This window comes from Salvelinus fontinalis, chromosome 24 (genome assembly GCF_029448725.1).
Source record: "Salvelinus fontinalis isolate EN_2023a chromosome 24, ASM2944872v1, whole genome shotgun sequence".
Taxonomy (NCBI): Eukaryota; Metazoa; Chordata; class Actinopteri; order Salmoniformes; family Salmonidae; genus Salvelinus; species Salvelinus fontinalis.
This window is the reverse complement of record NC_074688.1, coordinates 31,947,446-31,965,698: the sequence shown is the minus strand read 5'-3', so window position 1 is coordinate 31,965,698 and position 18,253 is coordinate 31,947,446. Positions and strand designations below refer to the sequence as shown.

General features: G+C 42.4%; 2 protein-coding genes across 2 annotated transcripts; both read right to left on the bottom strand.

Annotated features, from left to right (window-relative positions):
- Positions 1–60: 60 nt before the first annotated feature.
- On the bottom strand, positions 61–7,302 carry LOC129822300 (kinase suppressor of Ras 1-like). Its single transcript, XM_055880465.1, has 6 exons — positions 3,985–7,302; positions 2,744–2,805; positions 2,511–2,623; positions 2,215–2,387; positions 1,181–1,238; positions 61–1,002 (listed from the first exon to the last, which is right to left on the bottom strand). Exons 1-5 carry the CDS (start codon positions 4,014–4,016, stop codon positions 1,199–1,201), a joined length of 420 nt encoding a protein of 139 aa, XP_055736440.1. The 5' UTR covers positions 4,017–7,302; the 3' UTR covers positions 61–1,002; positions 1,181–1,198.
- Positions 7,303–9,927: 2,625 nt separating this feature from the next.
- On the bottom strand, positions 9,928–17,921 carry LOC129822299 (galectin-9-like). Its single transcript, XM_055880464.1, has 8 exons — positions 17,640–17,921; positions 17,066–17,154; positions 16,658–16,865; positions 15,653–15,772; positions 15,416–15,568; positions 12,479–12,567; positions 10,816–10,972; positions 9,928–10,525 (listed from the first exon to the last, which is right to left on the bottom strand). Exons 1-8 carry the CDS (start codon positions 17,673–17,675, stop codon positions 10,379–10,381), a joined length of 999 nt encoding a protein of 332 aa, XP_055736439.1. The 5' UTR covers positions 17,676–17,921; the 3' UTR covers positions 9,928–10,378.
- Between the last annotated feature and the right edge of the window lie 332 nt (positions 17,922–18,253).

Sequence of the window (18,253 nt, the reverse complement as noted above, 5' to 3'; positions counted from 1 at the left end):
AAGTTAAATCTTGGTGTCATCAGACCAGAGAATCTTGTTTCTCATGGTCTGAGAGTCCGTTAGAAGCCTTTTGGCAAACTCCAACTCATGTGCCTTTTACCGAGGAGTGGCTTCCGTATAGCCACTCTACCATAAAGGCCTGATTCGTGGAGTGCTGCAGAGATGGTTGTCCTTCTGGAAGGTTCTCCCATCTCCACAGAGGAACTTTGGAGCTCTGTCAGAGTGACCATCAAGTTCTTGGTCACTCCCTGACCAAGGCCCTTCTCCCCCAATTGCTCGGTTTGTCTGGGCGGTCAGCTCTAAGAAGAGTCTGGTGGTTCCAAACTTCTTCCATTTAAGAATGATGGTGGCCACTGTGTTCTTGGGGACCTTCAATGCTGCAAAAATATTTTGGTACCCTTCCCCAGATCTGTGCGTCGATACAATCCTGTCTTGGAGCTTCTCGGACAATTCTACGGCATGCACTGTCAACTGTTGGATCTTATATTGACAGATGGACTCCAATCAAGTTGTAGAAATATCTCAAGGATGATCAATGTAAACAGGATGCACCTGAGCAACATTTTGAGTCTCATAGCAAAAGGTCTGAATACTTATGTAAATAAGGTATTTCTGTTTTTTAGATTTAATACATTTGATGAAATTTCAAACAAACTGTTTACACTTTGTCATTATGGGGTATTGTGTGTAGATTGATGAGGATTTAAAAAAATATAATCCATTTTAGAATAAGGCTGTAATTTAACAAAATGTGGAAAAAGTCAAGGGGTCTGAATACTTTCTGAATGCACGTACATATTTGTTTTATTTTTTTAACTATTTTTCTATTTTCTATTTAATTGTATGCACTTTGAGATTATTGTTGTTTAATTAAAAGAGCTTTACAAATGTAATTCATTAATATTATTATTATATTCCTGCCGCTATGGATTTTGGGTACTCACCGATCCTCCTTCCTGTCCCTGAGATGGAGGTTCTGATTGGGCCAGTTGCTGTGTGTCTCTGTGGGGACAAGCATCATAAACAGGGGTTCCTAACTTTAACCTAACCCTGTCTAGTAGAAACTATGATAACTATGGTGGACTTACAGTAGACAATGTGAGTGAAAAACCACAGCATTTTAAATGGTCTTTACTCGGACTCTACAGTGACTTTGTCATTAAAAGTTGTTGTCTCTTACCCAGTGCCATGGTGGCCTTCAGAGTCTAGTCCAACAGGATACGGTGAAGAGGAAACGTCTGTGTGTGGGACAATGAGGATGTTCAGCAAAGGAACACAAATATCTGATTCATAGTAAAACTATTATGTGACTAAGCCAATCTATCTTCACTGCACTTCAGAGCATATATTCTCTAAATTGTGATGGCTGCCTCTAACTCTGTCAAACCATGCACAGCGCCAAGCAGCACAGTCAGTCAGTTCACCTCTTTGTCTACCAGAGGGCAGGCATGCACTATAAAAGCCAAAGCTATCAGCATGTAATATGATGGCTCTGCTATAAGCTTGTCATAAACTACAGTAGCAGACTACAACATGCCATTGCAGCAGTGCCCAAGGTGACACCAACCCCCCATGACCCCTCCCACAACATAGCATGAGTCATAGTAAGCCACTGCAGCAAAGCAACATGGGGAGAGAGGGAACATGATAAGGGGATGGTACTAGTTGGGCAGGACTCCAGGACACACAGGGAGGGAGCGGTGTTAACGCATTGTTAACTCACCAGGGAAGATAAACTGTTGTCTAGGTTGTAAATAACAGCCAGCTAAAGGACAAGAGGAGAAACAACCACCAGAGGAATATAGAGAGGAGAGAGCGATATGATTGGGTTGATAAGCCACAAGCAGTTAAGGAGATGTTATAATAGGATATATTATATGATTAGTGGTAAAATAGCAAATTAAGTGTAATCAGGAATTGGAATATGATTAGAGATGTGCTATTACTGGATTAGGGTAGATGTGGAGTTAAGTGTTGTGATTGAGATGAACACAGTAGGAATCTAGAGTCTTTGGGGTGGATGCCTGTGAGAGATACTGGAGAAGTGTTGCTTCGGAGTGAAATGTTAGTGGAACAGGGTAGGAATCTAGAGAGCGCTTGGGCCTGTAAAGAGTGCTTGGGCCTGTAAAGAGCGCTTGGGCCTGTAAAGAGCACTTGGGCCTGTAAAGAGCACTTGGGCCTGTAAAGAGCACTTGGGCCTGTCATTGTGAGGACCTGGGAAGTGGAATCGGCTGTCTCGGGGCCCCTGGGGTCTGGGCGAGGGATTGTGTGGCGGTGACGCTGGGGGGGTTGCTCTGCTGGAAGGGGTTGGGCGAGGAGGGTGTAGAGGAAGTGGTGGAGGAGGGGTTACTGCTGGAATCCATCTGGCTCAGCATGGGAGGGTAGTCCTGAAAGAGGGTTTTCAACAGAAAGGTTTCATAAATTAAGGTTCAGGACATATTAGAGGTTCCATGTATGGTTATATTACTATTAATACACATACACACGTATGCTAAAACACTTTTTTCTACCTTTTTGGTTAGCACCTTAGGTAAAGTGCCAAACTGGATTGGTAACTCTGCCGTACAGTCAATTTGATTATTGATATCGGATGGTACAGATTCTGCCCGGCGGATTTGCGGGACTGAAAAATAAGAGAACAATGATTCAGTACTAAATTGACATTCTTGGGATGTATCGGGAAAAAGATAATTACATTGTGCATTTTTTGTCGTTTTGTATGCAGGAATGGACCAGGGCTTACGTGGGAGAAAAGATATCCTGCAGGGAAGGGCTTCTTTGGTACATTTGTTATGGCACTTTAACCTGGAAGCAGAGGAGACAGTAGTTCGCAGAGGAGCAGAGTGACTTGTGAACAAATGAAAGCGGAGATGTACAGTGCATTCGGAGAGTATTCTGACCCCTTGACTTTTTCCACATTTTGTTACGCTACAGTATTACTCTAAAATGGATTAAACCGTTGTTGTCCCCCCCCCCAATCTACACACAATAGCCCATAATGACACAGCAAAAACATGTTTTTATAAAAACGGAAATATCACATTTACATAAGTATTCAGACCCTTTACTCAGTACTTTGTTGAAACACCTTTGGCAGCGATTACAGCTTTGAGTATTGTTGGGTACGACGCTACAAGCTTGGCACACCTGTGTTTGGGGAGTTTCTCCCATTCTTCTCTGCAGATCCTCTCAAGCTCTGTCAGGTTGGATGGGGAGAGTTGATGCACAGCTATTTCCAGACGTGACGCTTGGCATTCAGGCCAAAGACTTCAATCTTGTTTTCTTCACACCAGAGAATCTTGTTTCTCATGGTCTGAGAGTCCTTTAGGTGCCTTTTGGCAAACTCCAAGTGGGCTGTCATGTGCCTTTTACTGAGGAGTGGCTTCCGCCTGGCCACACGACCATAAAGGCCTGATTGGTGGAGTGCTGCAGAGATGGTTGTCCTTCTGAAAGGTTCTTACATTTTAGAATGATGGAGGCCACTGTCTTCCTGGGGGCCTTCAATGCTGCAGAAATGTTTTGGCACCCTTCCCCAGATCTTTGCCTCGACACAATCCTGTCTCAGCGCTCTAAGGACAATTCCTTCGACCTCATGGCTTGGTTTTTGTTCTGGCATGCACTGTCAACTGTGGGACCTTATATAGACAGGTGTGTACCTTTCCAAACCATGTCCAATCAATTGAATTCACCACAGGTGGACTCCAATCAAGTTGTAGAAACATTTCAAGGATGATCAATGGAAACAGGATGCACCTGAGCTCAATTTTGAGTCTCATAGCAAAGGGTCTGAATTGATTTAAAAAATTTGAAAATATTTCTAAAAACCTGTTTTCACTTTGTCATTATGGGGTATTGTGTGTAGATTGACGAGGAAAACATTTAATTTAATCAATTTTAGAATAAGGCTGTAACATAACAAAATGTGGAAATAGTCATCGGGTCTGAATACTTTCTGAATGCACTGTATAGAAGGCTTCTTCTTACTTGCAGTGTTTGCACTTAACACCAAACATCATGTTCTTATGACACACCTGGCATGTCTGTGAGAGCCAGGATTTGGTTGAAAACCTTAGGAGAGAGAGAAGCAAAATAGTAATATATTTCACTTATATCACAACTTCTAATGTTGGAGTTGTCCACTGAGTAGTGGACAAACTGTTCCAGAGAAGTTTATGTGCTGTAATTCTGCCAGATCCCAAATGGTTTTCATTGGAATCTGTTATCTCTTTTCCCCAAACTTTTACGCAAGATCAAAATGAATAAATACACACTTTCCAGTCAGATAAACACTGGGTCTGACTGAGTGTCTGCATAACTCAAATTCTCAGATTCTTGAGGTGCCATTCTCACCAGACCAATGCAAGAAATGTTTGGGGTCTGTGCCAAGCTAGGAAGCTGAGCTAAAAACCAGGAATGTGTTTTTTTTCACAAATCCCATCACCATACAGTTGAAGTCGGAAGTTTACATACACTTAGGTTGGAGTCATTAAAACCTGTACTGCTCTGGCGTTCCGCCAGCGGAACTCCTCCCACATTCCACTGAAAAGGCAGAGCGCGAAATTCAAAATATATTTTTTAGAAATATTTAACTTTCACGCATTAACAAGTCCGATACAGCAAATGAAAGGTACACATCTTGTGAATCCAGCCAACATGTCCGATTTTTAAAATGTTTTACAGCGAAAACAGCACGTATATTTATGTTAGCTCACCACCAAATACAAAAAAGGACAAACATTTTTCACAGCACAGGTAGCATGCACAAAGCCAACCTAACTAACCAAGAACCAACCAAACTAACCAACAAACAACTTCATCAGATGACAGTCTTATAACATGTTATTCAATAAATCTATGTTTTGTTCGAAAAATGTGCATATTTCAGGTATAAATCATAGTTTACATTGCAGCTACAATCAGAAATTGCACCGAAAGCAACCAGAATAATTACAGATACCAACGTCAAATACGTAAATACTCATCATAAAACATTTCTGAAAAATACATAGTTTACAGCAAATGAAAGACAGGCATCTTGTGATTCCAGCCAATATTTCCGATTTCTTAAGTGTTTTACAGCGAAAACACAATATAGCGTTATATTAGCTTACCACAATAGCCAGAGACACAAGCCATTTCCCAGGAGCAAAAGTTAGCGATCGTAACAAACCAGTATAAGATATATAATTTTTGACTAACCTTGATAAGCTTCATCAGATGACAGTCCTATAACATCAGGTTATACATACACTTATGTTTTGTTCGAAAATGTGCTTATTTAGAGCTGAAATCAGTGGTTATACATTGTGCTAACGTAGCATCTTTTTCCCAGAATGTGCAGATATTTTTATGACACTCCAACTATTCTGACCAAATAACTATTCATAAACGTTACTAGAAAATACATGTTGTATAGGAAATGATAGATACACTAGTTCTTACTGCAATCGCCGTGTTAGAATTCTAAAAATAACTTCATTACAACATACAGCTTAGGTATGGCGAGAGAGTACCCAAAAGCTGGGCGCAAACGACTAGTTCACATGTTCGACAGATATATGAAATAGCATCATAAAATGGGTCCTACTTTTGCTGATCTTTCATCAGAATGTTGTACAAGGGGTCCTTTGTCGGGAACAATCGTTGTTTGGATTTAGAACGGCCTTTTTCCCTCTCGATTTAGCAAGCACACTTGCCAAGTGGCGCGAATCTCTCCATGTCAACAAACGGAAGAGAACGGAACACGGCAAAACTTCAATAATCTGCTTAAAATGTTTTCAATAATCTGATTAAACTATATTGAAAAAACATACTTTACGATGATATTGTCACATGTATCAAATAAAATCAAAGCCGGAGATAGTAGTCGCCTATAACGACAGCTTTTCAAAAGGCAAACCCCGGTTCCTTCTTGCGCCTTCCTGAAAACAGGAAATGGGTGACACGTCATTCCAAGAGGATTTATTCCAACTCAGACCAAGATAAACACTGCATTTCTTCTCTCACTGGCTCTTGACATCTAGGGGAAGGTGTATGACGTGCATGTATACTAATACGTATCATGCCCATTTATAGGCAGGACCTAGAACAGAGCATCGATTTCAGATTTTCCACTTCCTGGTCAGGAAGTTTGTGCCAAATGAGTTCTGTTTTACTCACAGATATAATTCAAACGGTTTTAGAAACTAGAGAGTGTTTTCTATCCAATAGTAATAATAATATGCATATTGTACGAGCAAGAATTGAGTACGAGGCCATTTAAATTGGGCACGATTTTCCCCAAAGTGAAAACAGCGCCCTCTGTCCTCAACAGGTTTTAAAATTTGTTTTTCAACCACTCCACAAATTTCTTGTTAGCAAACTATAGTTTTGGTAAGTCGGTTAGAACATCTACTGTGTGCATGACACAAGTAATTTTTCCAACAATTGTTTACAGACAGATTATTTCACTGTATCACAATTCCAGTGGGTCAGAAGTTTACATACACTAAGTTGACTGTGCCTTTAAACAGCTAGGAAAATTCCAGAGAATTATGTCATGGCTTTAGAAGCTTCTGATAGGCTAATTGACATCATTTGAGTCAATTGGAGGTGTACCTGTGGATGTATTTCAAGGCCTACCTTCAAACTCAGTGCCTCTTTAATTGATATCATGGGAAAATCAAAAGAAATCAGCCAAGACCTCAGAAAAATAATTGTAGACCTCCACAAGTCTGGTTCATCGTTGGGAGCAATTTCTAAATGCCTGAAGGTACCACGTTCATCTGTACAAACAATAGCACGCAAGTATAAACACCATGGGACCACGCAGCCATCATACCACTCGGGAAGGAGACGCTTTCTGTCTCCTAGAGATGAACGTACTTTGGTGCGAAAAGTGCAAATCAATCCCAGAACAACAGCAAAGGACCTTGTGAAGATGCTGGAGGAAACAGGTACAAAAGTATCTATATCTACAGTAAAACAAGTCCTATATCGACATAACCTGAAAGGCCGCTCGGCAAGGAAGAAGCCACTGCTCCAAAACCGCCATAAAAAAAGCCAGACTACGGTTTGCAACTGTACATGGTTACAAAGATCGTACTTTTTGGAGAAATGTCCTCTGGTCTGATGAAACAAAAATATAACTTTGGCCATAATGACCATCGTTATGATTGGAGGAAAAAGGGTGAGCCTTAACTTGGGTCTAAAATGTTGGACCCAAGTTCAACAATATTACCTCAATTAGCCCGACTAACTGGTGCTCCAACACATCGGCTACTTGGACAATTTGCATTGTGTCCCACCAACCCCTCTTTTACACTGCTGCTACCCTGTTTATCATCTATGCATAGTCACTTTAACTACACCTACATGTACATACAGTGGCTTGAGAAAGTATTCACCCCCTTGACATTTTTCCTATTTTGTTGCCTTACAACCTGGAATTAAAATGGCTTTTGGGGGGGGGGGGGTTTGTATCATTTGATTTACACAACATGCCTACCACTTTGAAGATACAAAATGTTTTTTTTGTGTGAAACAAACAAGACATATTGCAAAGTCAATACTTTGTAGAGCCACCTTTTGCAGCAATTACAGCTGCAAGTCTCTTGGGGTATGTCTCCAGAAGCTTGGCACATCTAGCCACTGGGATTTTTTCCCATTCTTCAAGGCAAAACTGCTCAAGCTCCTTGAAGTTGGATGGGTTACACTGGTTACAGCAATCTTTAAGTCATTCCACAGATTCTCATTTGGATTGAGGTCTGGGCTTTGACTAGGCCATTCCAAGACATTTAAATGCTTCCCCTTAAACCACTGAAGTGTTGCTTCAGCAGTATGCTTTGGGTTATTGTCCTGCTGGAAGGTGAACCTCCGTCCCAGTCTCAAATCTCTTGAAGACTGAAAAAAGGTTTCCCTCAAGAATTTCCCTGTATTTGGCGCCATCCAACATTCCTTCAATTCTGACCAGTTTCCCAGTCCCTGCCGAGGAAAAACAAACCCACAGCATGATGCTGCCATCACCATGCTTCATTGTGGGGATGGTGTTCTTGGGGTGATGAGAGGTGTTGGGTTTGCACCAGACATAGCGTTTTCCTTGATGGCCATAAAGCTCAATTTTAGTCTCATCTAACCAGAGTACCTTCTTCCATATGTTTGGGGAGTCTCCCACATGCCTTTGGCGGACATCAAATGTGTGGAGCTTTGCAGCTCCTTCAGGGTTATCTTTGGTCTCTTTGTTGCCTCTCTGATTATTGCCCTCCTTGACTGGTCTGTGAGTTTTGGTGGGCGTACCTCTCTTGTCAGGTTTGTTGTGGTGCCATATTCTTTCAATTTTTTAATAATGGATTTAATGGTGCTCCGTGGGATGTTCAAAGTGTCTGATATTTTTTGTATAAACCAACCCTGATACGTACTTCTCCACAACTTTGTCTCTGACCTGTTTGGAGAGCTCCTTGGTCTTCATGGTGCCGCTTGCTTGGTGGTACCCTTGCTTAGTGGTATTGCAGACTCTGGGGCCTTTCAGAACAGGTGTATATCTACATGACAGATCATGTGACACTTAGATTGCACACAGGTGGACTTTATTTAACTAATTGTGTGACTTCTGAAGGTAATTGGTTGCACCAGATCTTATTTAGGGGCTTCATAGCAAAAGGGGTGAATACATATGCACGCACAACTTTTCCGTTTAAATTTTGTTATATATATTTTTTAAACAAGTTATTTTTTAAATTTCACTTCACTAATTTGGACTATTTTGTGTATGTCCATGACATGAAATCCAAATAAAAATCTATTTAAATTACAGGTTGTAATGCAACAAAATAGGAAACATGCCAAGGGGGGTGAATACTTTTGCAAGGCACTGTATTACCTCAATTAGCCAGACTAACCGGTGCCCCCGCACATTGACTCTGTACAGGCACCACCTATATATCACCTCGCTACTGTTATTTTCACTGTCATTTTACTGTTTTTATTTATTTACTTATGTATTGTTTACCTAATACCTATTTTCTTAAATTGTACTGTAGGTTAGGGCTTGTAAGTAAGCATTTCACTGTAAGGTCTACACCTGTTGTAATAGGCGCACGTGACAGATAAACTTTGATTTGATTTGCAAGACCTGATGTTTCACTGGTTGTTCACTGGTTTCAAACACAATGATTGATAGGCAACTTAAACTTCTTGAATTCAACCATGATTGGGTTCAAATACACATTTACATTTGTGAACAGCCACCCACAACAACCACAATCCGTAAAATGCAAATAGATAAATGAGAGCGCAGCAGTGTGATTCACATCAATGCGCTATGTAGTTATCATTAATAGGTGATATCCTTGTGTCTAGCAGAGAGTCAATCAGCTCTTTAAAATCCAGTTACAACTGTTCAGAGCTGCCCTTCATAATGTCATTAAAACCCACATGGACTACGATAGAATCGATGTCCATGTCCTGACATAGTACAATCGGGAGCAGCTTAGTAATGTAATTTACTCGAGCTCCGGGATAGGAAATTGTTTTTACACCAGGAATGGTCACATGTCAGCAAATCACTGTGTGTCTGAACACACACAAACCCTATTTGGTCACTTGTAACTTGCTGTTTGGACAGTCAGTATTCCAATACGGATTTTAAAAATATAACTCATTTCAGCATTAAGGCCTGCAGTGTGAACAAGGCTTTAGCACAGTTATCTCCAACCCTGTTCCTGGAGCCCTACCCTCCTGTAGGATTTCGCTCCAACCCCAGGAACTAACCTGGTTCAGTTAATCAACCAGCTAATTATTAGAATCAGGTGTGCTAGTGAAAACCTACAGGACAGTAGCTCTCCAGGAACAGGGTTGGAGAGCCCTGATTTAGAGGCATAGCCAGTCTCACTCCAAAATGTTTCACATTTGAAATATATATATTTTTTAAAATTGAAAGCACACACTATATATATCTTAAAATGTTTATAGAAAAGAGTATAGAGACTACTGGTGATGAACAAGGCTACATATGGAATTACCAGGCACTGTCCTCAGGGTACTTCTCATGATAGGTAACGTCAGGTCTGGCATTATATCACAAAATAATAATGATTTAAGAATTTGTCTAGCGCTACAGAAGAAATGGCTAAAGCAATCAATGTGATTTCTAATGGCTTTCTACTGTGATTTATAACAAACAGGAACACATTTCTTATCCTTGAAGTCGATGGCACAGCACTCACTAATAATACATTTGCAAGTGAGATAATCTAACAGGCCTGGCAAGCAGTAAAAAAACTAAGTTCATGTCATTTTTATCGTAGCAAGAAGAGATCAAAAAATACAAGTGGCTTGGGTCAGAGGTGACACAAAATGAAATAAGTGGCTAGGTCACCGAAAACAGTTGTGACCCACAGCACTAAACCATCACAGAGGTCAAACTGAGGTCTCCATCCACCTCCAGGATGTTGACCTGCTGGAGGAGGGTGTGGCGGTGTTTGTAGGTGCTCGTCTGATTCCCGTTGACCACTATCTTGTAGCACTGATCCTCACAGTAAATAGACAGCTGAAAAGACCAAACTAGCCATATTAGTACTCAGTCTGATATAAAGAGAGAAAAAATCCAGCATCTTTAATGTGGATCATCTCTCTAATGAACATCATGCCACAGTCTGAGTGACTAAACCAGAAAGGAAATCAGTATCAGGAAAGGGCTTAGCTAGACAGAAAGATAAGTGGTATGCTTGGTGCTGAAACAATAAATAATTATTCATCCTTGAAACTGAGATTGTATACAAGGTGCGTTGTGTAACTGCAGCCTTAGATAAAAGTGGATGGTTCCTGGTGGCTAGTTACCGTGAAAGACTGGCCCTTGTGGAAGGGCATTCCACCAGAGCGCTCCTCCTTTCCCCACTGGTCTCTCAGCTTGCTGTTGCGTACCACTAGGGTCTCGTCAAATCGGGGGTTGAAGTGCAGCGCAATCCCAGAGTTGAACAGTAGGTTAACGTGGAACCTATAGGCAAGGGGGAAAGGATAAGTGTCGGGGAAAAACCATGACAGGAGAACTGCTATTGTTGCACCCTCCAGGATGTTTTGTTGGCCTACCTCTTTCTATTTATTTTTAATTTGAACCTTTATTTAACTAGGCAAGTTAAGTGTCTAAGCCAAGGGCTCATTGACACACTTGCAATACAATGGAAATGAGGTGAACTAGAACTGCCAAAGTTCTTTTATGCTTTTTTTTCATTCAAATATACACTGCTCAAAAAAATAAAGGGAACACTTAAACAACACAATGTAACTCCAAGTCAATCACACTTCTGTGAAATCAAACTGTCCACTTAGGAAGCAACACTGATTGACAATAAATTTCACATGCTGTTGTGCAACTGGAATAGACAAAAGGTGGAAATTATAGGCAATTAGCAAGACACCCCCAATAAAGGAGTGGTTCTGCAGGTGGTGACCACAGACCACTTCTCAGTTCCTATGCTTCCTGGCTGATGTTTTGGTCACTTTTGAATGCTGGCGGTGCTTTCACTCTAGTGGTAGCATGAGACGGAGTCTACAACCGCAGGACGTTTGGCATTTGCCAGAGAACACCAAGATTGGCAAATTCGCCATTGGCGCCCTGTGCTCTTCACAGATGAAAGCAGGTTCACACTGAGCACATGAGCACATGTGACAGACGTGACAGAGTCTGGAGAAGCCGTGGAGAACGTTCTGCTGCCTGCAACATCCTCCAGCATGACCGGTTTGGCGGTGGGTCAGTCATGGTGTGGGGTGGCATTTCTTTGGGGGGCCGCACAGCCCTCCATGTGCTCGCCAGAGGTAGCCTGTCTGCCATTAGGTACCGAGATGAGATCCTCAGATCCCTTGTGAGACCATATGCTGGTGCGGTTGGCCCTGGGTTCTTTCTAATGCCAGACAATGCTAGACCTCATGTGGCTGGAGTGTGTCAGCAGTTCCTGCAAGAGGAAGGCTTTGATGCTATGGACTGGCCCGCCCGTTCCCCAGACCTGAATCCAACTGAGTACATCTGGGACAACATGTCTCGCTTTAGTCCAGGTCTGGGAGGAGATCCCTCAGGAGACCATCCGCCACCTCATCAGGAGCATACCAGGCGTTGTAGGGAGGTCATACAGGCACGTGGAGGCCACACAGACTACTGAGCCTCATTTTGACTTGTTTAAAGGACATTACATCAAAGTTGGATCAGCCTGTAGCGTGGTTTTCCACTTTAATTTTGAGTGTGACTCCAAATCCAGACCTCCATGGGTTGATAAATTTGATTTCCATTGATAATTTTTCTGTGACTTTGTAGTCAGCACATTCAACTATGTAAAGAAAAAAGTATTTAATAAGAATGTTTCATTCATTCAGATCTAGGATGTGTTATTTTAGTGTTCCCTTTATTTTTTTGAGCAGTGTATATAGGATTTTATATTGTAACTCCAGGGGAAGTGTATTTCCCTCTGTTGTTATTCTTTACTGTAAAGACAATAAGACAGGATCAGACCTATTGGCATTGGGGTTAACCACTCCCTGGATGTTGATGGTGCGTCCAGGGTAGAGTCCTCCATTGATCATGTTCTTGTATGGAACAGCCTGGATGAAAATGGAAGATTTGAATGAATCACTCATTATGACCAATAGTGTTGATGTTGTTGATGCGATAGAACTAACTAAATTTGCTCAGCAACACTACAGTACAAGAAAGTAGAAGATAATTTACAAAGAATGGTGGCTGGACATTTAGAGGATGGGCCTGTGACAAGCAACAGGAGAGGGGGATCTTGACAGCACGTTGATTACAGTACTACATTTCCCTGTAAACAGGTTACTGTATATTTACTGTAACTCTGTCACAATCTGCCTAAAGACAATGACAGGTCGTTACACTCACACAACGATACAGTCAGTGTACAGAAAGAGGAAGTAGATCACACTATACAAATATGAACTTTAGTGATCTTAAAATACCCCATCACAGGAAGCATCAGGACTACGAAGCATAAAACGATTCAGTGAAGGAGATAAGGGAGACGTATCACTATGTGACACGCACTCGTTTGCGGGTCATTGGTTGAAGCCTTATTCAATCACGCCTAACAGGCCAATATGAACTTTGTGGGTGTACGCTCCTCGTGTCTACATAACACCCTGCACTGTGCAAGATGATGGTGAGATGTCTCCCTCATCTCCTTCAGAAACCTGGGAATACATACCGTAACCCAAATTTATCTTTCAGTCGACTCGGTTCAACATCTCACTATGGGACACTTGCAAAACACCCCGATTGCCAATAGCCCGTTTCCTGAGAAGCCTGTTGTGGTTCATGGTAATGTATCTGATCCATACTACTCAGCTCCAGCACCAATGACTGTGTGTGCCAGGGAGGGTGCAGTAATGACTAGGCCAACTAGCCGGAGATGCCTCTGAACAGTGCCCATGACGTGGCAATTCCTCTAGTGGAATGTGCCCGGACACCCAGTGGAGACTGCAATCCCGGATAACTGTACGCCTTGGCGATAGCCTCCATTACCCAATGGAAGAGGCGTTGTTTGGACCAAGCCCTGCCCTGAGCTGGGTGGCAAAGCAAACAAACAGTTGGTCACAATTCCGGAATGGCCTAATCCTGTCCATGTAGATGCGCAGTGCGCGCACCAGACACTACGTGTTAAGATGCCGCTGCTCTGGAGGAGATAAAGGCTGAGGGTGGAAGGGAAAGAGGTCAGTGGCTTGACTACTATAGGTCATGGGAATGACCTTAGGAATGAAGTGGCGTTAGCACGTATCCTAACCTTGGAGAAGTTGGGGGCAAACTGAGTGTATGAAGGGTGAACTGAGAGCGCATGAAGGTCGCTAACGTGCTTGGCCAAGGCGAACAACAGGACCTTCTTATAAGACAGAGTCTTAAGATCCACTTCTCCGGGGGTTAAAAGTGATTGCCTGTAAGTGCATCCAGAACCAGCGTCAAGTCCCATGATGGTGCAAGTGGCTTGGAGACCGGATGGAGACCACGCGCTCCCTTGATAAAACTACGAACCAGGGGGTGAGCCCCGATCGTCATCTCACCTAGTCCTACATGGCAGGCTAATATCGCCGCCAAGTAGACCTTAACGGTGGAAAAGGCTTTGCCCTTGTCGAGAAATTCCTGTAGGAAGAAGAGAACGGCAGGAAAGTAACACTGAAAGGGGACCAACACGTCTCTCACACCACCTCTCGAATACCCACCACTTCATGTCGTAAAGACCTCTTGTAGAAGGGGCTCTGGCGCTCTGAATTGTGGCAACCACGTTTGGAGGCAAGCCCATCGAGTCTAAATTGGACTTCTCATGGGCCAGGCCCAGAGATCCATCAGCTCGGGATGTGGGTGGAATATTTCGCCCTGGGCAGTATAACGTATTTTAACAATATACCTGTATTGATGGACGGACTGGTTTGGGTTTTTTACTTTACCTTCTAAAACAATATTTGAATGTTTGGTTTGTTAAATGTGATACGCTGTGTCAGTACGTGACTGATGTTGCCGGGCAAAACACAGAGGCAGTGGCGAAAAGCCATCGCTCTCCTCCCAAAAATATTTTCTGCTGGATCGGTAAGAGCAAGCTTTTGGCACGATTCATCCTGAAGCCTAGAGCGAGCATGTGCAACAACAGCTAGGCTGTGTGCTCCGCTGCCTGAGCCAGAGTGTCCGTCAGTGGGGCAAGGGACAGACTGAATGGTAAGGTGAGATATTCATAGGCTATGCACTCAAAGGCAAACCTTAGATATCTCCTGTGTGAAGGTAACTAGCTACAATTGCGATGGAACTAGCTAAAATTTGTGGGAACCTGCTATTAGTGAGATGTTAAAGCAGTGGAGCTAAATAGCTAACAACGCGAAAGGTGTGTAGGCCAGGCAACAGGTCTACTGTAGCTAGACGACAACAAAAAAACACTGCTAACAAGCTAACCGAGGTAACTTCACTCTGTTAAGTGAAGATGAAGTTAGCAGAATTCCTGAAAATAAGCCATTCAACGCTTTGGGTTGGGGTGGTAACCCACACCAAAAGGAACAGTTAAGTTGAGAGCTAGTTTTCTGAATGAAGCTGCTTTAAGACTAGTAACCAGATAGTAACCAAATAGACTCGAATAATGAGGAAACCAGAGCAGTGCAGGGTGTTATATAGACACTCGGGCGTACACCCACAAAGCTCTGATTGGCCTGTTAGGAGTGACTCTGATTATGCTGTTAGGCGTGATTTGAATAATGCTTCCACCAATGACCCACAAAATAGGGATGTCCCATAGTGAGATGTCTAACCCAGTTGACTGAAAGATAACTAAAATCTGAAAGACAGTGAAAGGAATACAAATCACAGATCTGACCAAAAATGTTTTAATGAGTTCGATAACCAAGAACTGGTTGGCCAATAAATTATCATTATTGATTCCGATCCAGATTAACTCACTGGATGTCCTGGTTGTGCGGGAAATCCTGGATAAGGGAATCCTGGTTGTCCCGGAAATCCCGGATAAGAAGGGAATCCTGGCTGGGCCGGAAATCCCGGATAAGAAGGGAATCCAGGTTGTGCCGGAAATCCTGGCTGTGCAGGAAAGGTGGGCTGAAGGACATAAAATCACTTTCAATCAGTTGAACTGTCTTCAAATTCTCTGTCCATCTAATTAATATGTTAGGTACTACTCACCGCAGGGTTCTGGAAGACGATGGAGGTCAACTCCACTTTCCCCTCGGCTGAGATGGTGTCCACTGAGTAAAACGGGATACGGTGCTTGAAGGTCATGAAATGGTTCCCATTCACTTTCAACTGAAGACAGAGAACAGAGAACGACCATGAGCAGAGTCATTATGGACCTGAGGACAGTGAGTGAGAGAACAAGTGTCACTCACAACTATTCAAGTTTTTTTCCAACCCATGAATTGAAATCCATTTTAACTCCTAAACAGATTAGAATAAATTGAGTCACACAGTAAAATATAATATAAATAGAATACATAACATATAATTTCAATTAAACAAGAGTGAAACACCATGGGCTCCCGAGGGGCGCAGCTGTCAAAGGCACTGCATCTCAGTGCTAGAGGCGTCACTACAGACCCCTGTTTGGGTTCCAGGGTGTATCACAACCGCCCGTGATTGGGAGTCCCATAGGACGGCGCACAATTGGCCCAGCGTCGTCCGGGTTAGGGTTTGGCCGGGGTAGGCCGTCATTCTAAATAAACATTTGTTCTTAATTGACTTGCCTAGTTAAATAAAGGTTAAATAAAAAATACAAAAGATTATGAGTCACTGACTTCATTAAAATCATGTGGGAGCTCCGTAAGCATAATATTTTACAGTCATTTATATAAAACAGGAAATGATATATTTTACAATGACAGACTGAAAAGGTTGTTCTGTAGTCGGAATGTACAGATGTAGGTTCTTAATTTGATCACTCTTTTGTTGATGAGACTTTTCCTGCCAACAGGAAATGCTGACTTTTTGTGTATTCAAGGTTTAAAAAGGCTTCTAACGTTTGTAATTTCCCCTTTAAAACAAAAAATGTATCAACCCCATTAATTATAATCCATATAATAATTAACATTTCCTGTGAATGCAGGATTATTTTCCTGCTGTAACAAACTGGCTCAAATTAAGATCCTAGATCTGTATCCTCCATTTGCTATAGTAGGGGAGGGTTTGGGTGACCTGAAAAAAGTCCCTCTGGACAGTTATCTCGAGGCTGAAGCAGGAGCCATGTTGGAAGGGGGAATGCTGATTCCGCTCCTCTGTCCCCCATCTGGACTGCTGCAAGGTGTTGGTCACCACATATCCAGGGTGACTGTCATAGCGTGGATTGAAGTGAAGGGCAATGTCTGCCCCTGCCCTAGAACCACACTGCAAATTCACATGGAACCTGAGAAAGAGAAAGAGAAAGTGAGACCGAGAGAGATCATGTGCTTCCGGATATGTTAAACAATTCTCGGAACAAGTTTAAATCTGCGCAAAAAATGTGTACTAGGCCTTATCTGGACTGGAACGCACCCACTGACTCTCTCGAAGACAACTAATAAGGACATGTATTATCAAAGCTTATATCGGTGAGTGGTGACCCACCTGTCTGCCGCATGGTGAACTCTCCCAGTGATAGTGATGGTCATCCCCTCCTGAAGCCCACCTTGGATAGAGCCGGTGAAAGGGAGACTCTGGGACATATAATAAACAGAATCATTAATGACAAACTCAATTGAATAAGAATGGATAAATGAAATTAAAACAACTATTATGTAGGCTAGAGGCCATTGACTCTCCTCTTTACTACATCCGCTATTACTGCTTGTGTGATAATTATTAATAGGCCTAGGTCTACATAACGGAATACGCGAGACATTCACTGTAGCCTAATAACATACATGTTAAATTTGCACAATAGCATAGCATGAATTGATACTATGAATGTCTAGCTATGCATATATTGATTTTAGAATTAAATATGTGAACTGAAAAAAGCAGACTATAACTGGGAAAATAATGTACTGTATATTGCTGAGAAGCGGATGGGAGCGCATTTTGATTACCAGATTTGACCGTAAGCAATCGCCCAACTCTCCCAAAGTTAAACATTAAGAGCATCTACATTTTAAATAAACAACACAACAAATCACATAACAAATGGTTTTAATAAACGTACCGGATTATAAAAAGGTTGCTGGTTATAAAATGCCATTTCTCCAAATCTCACTGTAAATCGAAACGTCTTCTCAGTTGCTCAACGCTCTCTCAGTGATGATATGTGTAGTTTCAGAAATGTGTAGTTTCGTTTTTACATGCATTGAAGGGGTGGGAGGAGGAATTAAGTAAGTAACAATGTTGCCTAGTTTAGAATTCCTCTACATTGTTTTATCCCCTAATGAATACCTCTGTCGAAATATCCTAATACTGTTGGGCCATGAGGAGATTCTCAGGAATTTACGACGTCCCTCTGTGACCACAGCATGGGTTGAAGGGGCAGGGAAAGGCAGGGAGAGGGGGATGGGGTTTGCAATACCCAAGCAGGCGACGTCATGACATACCCCTCCTGGTGGTTTGGATCTTGTTTGTCCTGCAAGTTACAAATCAACATAAAATCATGAACACGTGGTGTCCTGTTTGTAGATCATCGTTGCAGTCCCCTCTGGTGGTTGAACTTGGTAGGCTTCTCTGAAAGCGGAGCAGTCCACCACAAGGATGGCAGTTGATGTCCGGTTGGTGATCGCCGTTGCGGTCCCTTCTAGTGATGTACCTTGGTAGGTTCTCTGAAAGCTG

Bases quoted from the DNA above. Each gene is read 5' to 3' on its own strand.
- LOC129822300 (XM_055880465.1), bottom strand. From the start codon at position 4,016: ATGATGTTTGGTGTTAAGTGCAAACACTGCAA. The intron at 2,388-2,510 runs GTAGAAAAAAGT...ACCCTCTTTCAG, and splicing joins CTAAGGTGCTAACCAAAAAG to GACTACCCTCCCATGCTGAG. The intron at 1,239-2,214 runs GTCCTCACAATG...TCCCACACACAG, and splicing joins CAGCCGATTCCACTTCCCAG to ACGTTTCCTCTTCACCGTAT.
- LOC129822299 (XM_055880464.1), bottom strand. From the start codon at position 17,675: ATGGCATTTTATAACCAGCAACCTTTTTATAATCCG. The intron at 16,866-17,065 runs GTGGGTCACCAC...TCTCTTTCTCAG, and splicing joins GTTCACCATGCGGCAGACAG to GTTCCATGTGAATTTGCAGT. The intron at 15,773-16,657 runs GTCACCCAAACC...CTCTGTCTTCAG, and splicing joins TCCAGAGGGACTTTTTTCAG to TTGAAAGTGAATGGGAACCA.